Below are 5,970 nucleotides of genomic sequence, written 5' to 3'. Positions count from 1 at the left end.
AATATCAAAATTAAATAATAGGTTAAACAATCACCAAGTATTTATATATTTTTATTTAAACGGATCTAAACAATAGGCGGATGTAAATATACTTTAATAGACATCTTGTACAACAACACATTAAAAAGCTTATCAAAGTTTAAAAAAAAAGGTGTAACGTTAGGTCGTAGAATAACATTATAAGTTTATCTGATGATAGTATTAAGTATGGTAAAGTTTAGCTCTAACTAAAGGAAAGTAAAAACGTTAACAAATTACAGTGTTAATTTATCTTTTTATTAAACATAGGCCGTACTTAATAAAGGCTTAACTAATATTAAGCCTAAGACAAGTGAAATTGGAGATTTTGGTGTCTGAGATTAGAATTATTTCATATTATTTTGTAAATTCTGTATTGAAAGAGTTACTGTTGCAATAAAGATACTAATTTGGCCGCAGATGTTTTGTGGGTCTCTGCTAGTTAGAATTAATAGGACTTGTATTTGTTCTTCTCTACTGTTTTAAAAGTAACAAGAGTCTGTGTTCTGCCTACATGTAGATCCTCTATTCGACAAGCAGAAAAGTGCAGCTCACAGTGATTCCTTCACGAGGTCCAGGGAATATCCACAGTGTTGATCCTCATCACTACCTGTGGGTGGACAGCGAAGGAAGACCAGTTTCCCCACCGCTGGACTTTCTTTATGATTCTTCATATCGCTGTGGTCTTGGAGACGGGGTCAGAACGGTGAGTATCGGTGCACTTTAGAGTGTCCTAAACTAGATGACTACTTTACTAATATTACCGATTTGTTTTAAGAAGGCACAATCATTATGGAGGTTTTTTAAAAAATAATTTTAACCTTGACTATCTTTCGGCAACTGATTAAACACCATGGGAATTTGATTTGAATTTCGCGCAAAGCCGTCCCTAATTTAACAGTGAAAGACTAGAGGGAAAGCAGCCATCTCTCGGACTACTCTTTTGCCAACGAATAGTGGGACTGACCGTCACATTATAATGCCCCCACGGCTGAAAGGGCGAGCATGTTTTGTGGGACGAGGGATTCGAATCCGCAATCCTCAGATTGCGAGTGAATCACCCTAATCATTTGGCCATGCAAAGTTATGATTTATTATTTTTTGTTTGCTAGAAAAACTGATACTTGCTGATGCGAGTATAGAGGTTAAATGAAGTTTACGTTAGAAAGCATCATTGAGATATGTGACAAGTAATATATACATTTTTGAAATGTAAAATGATGTAGGGATGACAGTGCCAAAAATAATGCAAACAATAATATAGGCATGATACAGCTATACATAGATCATCCCTACATGACTTTCAATATTAAAATTTAATCTTAAACTGTAAAATGCACGAGTACAAAATGGCCAAGAGGGCGGTCAATTCGACCGACCTTATAGCGAGAGTTTGTAATAATCAAGACACGTTTTGACTCAACTTACTTTTCCATCTACATAAGTCATAGGTTCTTCGTTACACTACAATGATGCCTACCCTGACATGACCATGATATTATGATAAACAAACTGGATACTAACAGTCAGGAATATATAACTTCCAAGTGCAGTAACATTAAAGTCAAGTATGCATTTTACAGTGTAACACTAAATTTTAATAGTGAAAGTCATATAGGAATGATCTATGTATAGCTGTATCATCCTTATATTATTGTTTGCATTCTTTTTGGTACTGCCATCACCGCATCATTTTACATTTACAAAATGTTTGTTGTTACTTGTTTTGTGACGTTTTGTTCCCCTTTGATTGAAAGTTAGTGTATTCTATGAATGTGTGTAATATAATTTAATATTATGTGTATTGATTTTTTTACTCCATCACTTTATACATAATAAAGGCTCCCTAAAGACACCGATTGTATGGTGTACAAAGCATTGAGTATGCTACATGTTACAGTCATCTAATGTTCATCTATTATTGGCTGGTGATTCCTGTTTCACCCTGTATGACTTGAAGGGGTAATGTATTTAAGCTTTATAAAAGAACACCAGATTTCTGTAAAAAAGCTGACTTCAAGGGGTAATGATAACATCACTTACACTAGAATTATTATTTTATTTTAATTATTGCTAGTCATTACGACTAAGCGATGACATCGTGCACCGCCCAGAAACACATAGAGTGGATTTAGGTTTAAACTGACGTTAGTTATAATGTATTTGTAGAGTTATCTCGACTGAAACAAGAAGAAGAAAGATGAACAATTTGGTGGGTTGATCACTTTCTGGTATGGTATCTTAGCGATGGTTTCTTGCCTTGTTTTTGGGCTTGTTTATGCAGAGAAACAAATGAAAGTGACCGACAATCATGTTTTAAAGTAAAACTCTCTGTCACTGTTGATTTTTTTATCTTGCATATGTGTATTATGCGTATTGAGTACCTTGGCCATCCCTATGTATAGAGTCTACAGGCTCTATGATAAACAGACAAACATACATATCCAGGAGTATAGGTAGCAAAAAAACACATAAGTTCTGAATTTGAATTTAAATTTAGAATTTTAGAACCAAAATAGAAAAAAAACATATTGTTATGCTTCAGCTCAATATCCTGCTGCTGATAGCCATATACTCCTCATTACTATTGTTGTGATTCAGCTCAATATCCTGCTGCTGATGGCCGTATAGTCCTCATTAATATTGTTATGATTCAGCTCAATATCCTGCTGCTGATAGCCATATAGTCCTCATTACTATTGTTATGATTCAGCTCAATATCCTGCTGCTGATAGTTAATGAGGACTATACGGCTATCAGCAGCAGGATATTGAGCTGAATCATAACAATATCAATGAGAACTATATAGCTATCAGCAGCAGGATATTGAGCTGAATCATAACAATATTAATGAGGACTATACGGCCATCAGCAGCAGGATATTGAGCTGAATCACAACAATAATAATGAGGACTATATGGTATTGTTATGATTCAGCTCAATATCCTGCTGCTGATAGCTATATAGTTCTCATTAATATTGTTATGATTCAGCTCAATATCCTGCTGCTGATAGCCATATAGTCCTCATTACTATTGTTATGCTTCAGCTGAATATCCTACTGCTGATAGCCATATAGTCCTCATTAATATTGTTATGATTCAGCTCAATATCCTGCTGCTGATAGCCGTATAGTCCTCATTGATATTGTTATGATTCAGCTCAATATCCTGCTGCTGATAGCCGTATAGTCCTCATTAATATTGTTATGCTTCAGCTGAATATCCTACTGCTGATAGCCATATAGTCCTCATTACTAATAAGCAAAGAGATATGATATTCACTACGAAACAAAACATTATTGCGGGTGAATTAAATCACATTCATCGTTGTCATACATTTTGTTTTGTTGTATCTGTCCTTACATCTAGAAACACTTAAGTATAAAGATCATTTGTGTAATACTGCTCATGATTAATTCAGATAAATTAAAGAGAATTCATACAATCAAAAATTGAAATTCTCAGATTACCACTTTACGGATTTGTTATCCGATATTAGTAATAATACTTGGTATTTGAACAATGATTATTATTTCAGATACACTCCGTGTAATATTGTAATAAACCAGACTTTGGAAATACCTTATTTCAACTTTGGTATTTACCTTTAGAAGACAATTATAGATCTCTGTAGGATTACGACCCTAAAAACCGGGTTTGGATACCCGTGGTGGGCACAGCACACATAGCCATTGTGTAGCTTTGTGTTTAACAACAACCAACCAACCAGCAATCACAGCCATCGGTCTGTTCTTTCTGATGACACAAATATCGTTCTATACCGTGTTGCGGGGATTGTCTTGCTTTCTGTAACAGTGTCTGTTAAATATGTCATAAATATCGTTACGTATAATGACACAGATATTGCTTTATCGTGTCCTAAACGTTAATTTATCGTATGCCATAAAAACTGTTCTATTTTATGGTGGATAGTTCGTAGTCTAGTAATCAGCGTGCCGTGCTGCAGATCAGAAACTCCAAGGTTCGAGTCACGAGAGTCATTGAACGCACTCCGTAGCTTTAGCTGTGGGGAGCGTTATATATGTGTCACTGAACCTTGCTATTCGGTTAAGAGTGGATATGTTGACGGTGGGTACTTCTGATTCGTTTCCCTCCATTTTTTCATTAGTTCTAACTTAGGAATGATTATATCTGCGCCTTAGATTGTATGTTTTAGAGCAAAGCAACATTGAGCTATCTACTGTATCCACCGAGGGGAATCGAACACCGTATCTTAGCATTGTAAGTCCATATACTTACGGCTGTCCCGGCGACTGAACCTTAGAAGTGTTTGATTTGTCTGTTTTAACTCATGTGTCACACAAGGTGCTGAACGTACAAATATATAACTATTTTATGACACAGACATTATTGTAGATTATACCACAAACATCGTTATATCTTCTCTCTTAAATATCGCTTTAGCTTATGACACGGTTATTGTTCTACCTTATTGTATTGACAGTCTTTTATTACACAGATATAATTTGATATCACGTTACAGAGATTTGTTTCATCTTATGACACATAAACCGTTCATCCCTATTATAGCCTCCGGTGAGTCAGCGGCACACTACAGGACTTACAACGCCAAAATCCGGGGTTCGATTCCCCGCAGATAGTCCATTGTGTAGGTTTGCACTAAAGTAACAACAACAACCCAAGATTGTTTTATCATGTCATACAGATAATCGTGTCATACCTTATGGTACATTTTTCTGTCTTATGTCACATGGATTAGTTTCTGTTTAAAATTGCACTGTATGTGATGCCCTTAATTCCAGCTAAAGATCGTGTAGTACAGACAATATTTCTTTAAATAAAAGTCCAGAGGTACAGCTTTTGAGTGGATTGTATATTTTTAGTTTAATTTTATAACAACGTTTCGACCACTCGTGTGACCATTATCAGGTGCATTTCCTCTCCTCACGACCAGTTTGTTTGTTTTAGAGCAAAGCCACATTGGGTTATCTGCTATGACCACCGCGGGGAGTCGAACCACGGATTTTAGCGTTGTAAATACCTAGACTTACCGCTGTTCCATCGTGGAATCTTCACAATAAGACAATATTCCTTGTTCTACACATTTTCTAACTGTATAACATGAAAGTTTGTTTTTTAAAGACCCTTGTTTTATTGTGGATTACAAAGAAGAACATTTAAATTTATGTTACTAAGAGTTTTTTATCAAAAAAAACTTTAAAGTTATTTGAAAGGATAGTTGCTTTTTATTTATTTTTTATTCCATGTTAAATTTCAATAATGTTATTTTTTGTAAATACTGTTTAGTTAAATTGTTTTATTTCTAAGTTGCACAAACAACTTTCAGTTGATATTCTTATTTTGATTTTTTAGAAGTTGAATTGAAATTATCGTGTTTCATAATTTCGTTTCGTTTAAATGAAATAAGATTATTAGTTTATATGCTAAAAACATTCATTTTTATCAAGTTATTTATTACTACGCACTCTGGTTTGTATTAAAGTTGTACTTGATACAGCTAAAGAGCTACTAATTAGGCCCTTTCTTTATGAAGATGTCATTTACAGTTCTTATCATATATGGTATCACTGAAGTCGTAATTAACTAAGGAAGTATTTTGTGATTATTTCGGTGAATCTTCTAATAGGAAAAAAAAATACCAATTACAGTAAATAATCATAACGAAATATTAAAACAGAAATAATTCATGCCCATGTACAGCCTTGTTCACCCATCAGTAGCGGTCAGTTAGACTAATCTTCAGAGTCAAGAGTTTTAATCTTATACATCAGTCGATAATTCAGCTATGAAAAACACACGGTGTAAGCACGTGCGGAATCTTTGGAAATATAAAGCATAATACTCCTTCCTCATCAGTCATACGTCTTGTTGGCATCTATACACAAAAGTCATGGCGTTGCGGCAAGCTAAAAATTGCCCTGAAAATAAATGTGCAAGTGTATTGCAT

At 34.6% G+C, this 5,970-nt stretch overlaps 1 protein-coding gene across 1 annotated transcript in view; it reads left to right on the top strand.

The window, feature by feature from the left end:
* Positions 1 to 724, top strand: part of LOC111085342 (whirlin-like) — a gene marked incomplete at its 3' end in the record, with an annotated part of 25,691 nt that extends 24,967 nt beyond the window's left edge. The window contains exon 3 of the mRNA XM_022383495.1: positions 539 to 724. Coding sequence (XP_022239203.1) covers positions 539 to 724 — 186 coding nt within the window. The remainder of the gene's footprint in view (positions 1 to 538) is intronic.
* Positions 725 to 5,970: the final 5,246 nt, after the last annotated feature.

This window comes from Limulus polyphemus, unplaced genomic scaffold (genome assembly GCF_000517525.1).
Source record: "Limulus polyphemus unplaced genomic scaffold, Limulus_polyphemus-2.1.2 Scaffold341, whole genome shotgun sequence".
Lineage (NCBI taxonomy): Eukaryota > Metazoa > Arthropoda > Merostomata > Xiphosura > Limulidae > Limulus > Limulus polyphemus.
Note: the sequence above shows the minus strand (reverse complement) of the source record. Positions and strands in the feature narration are given on the sequence as shown.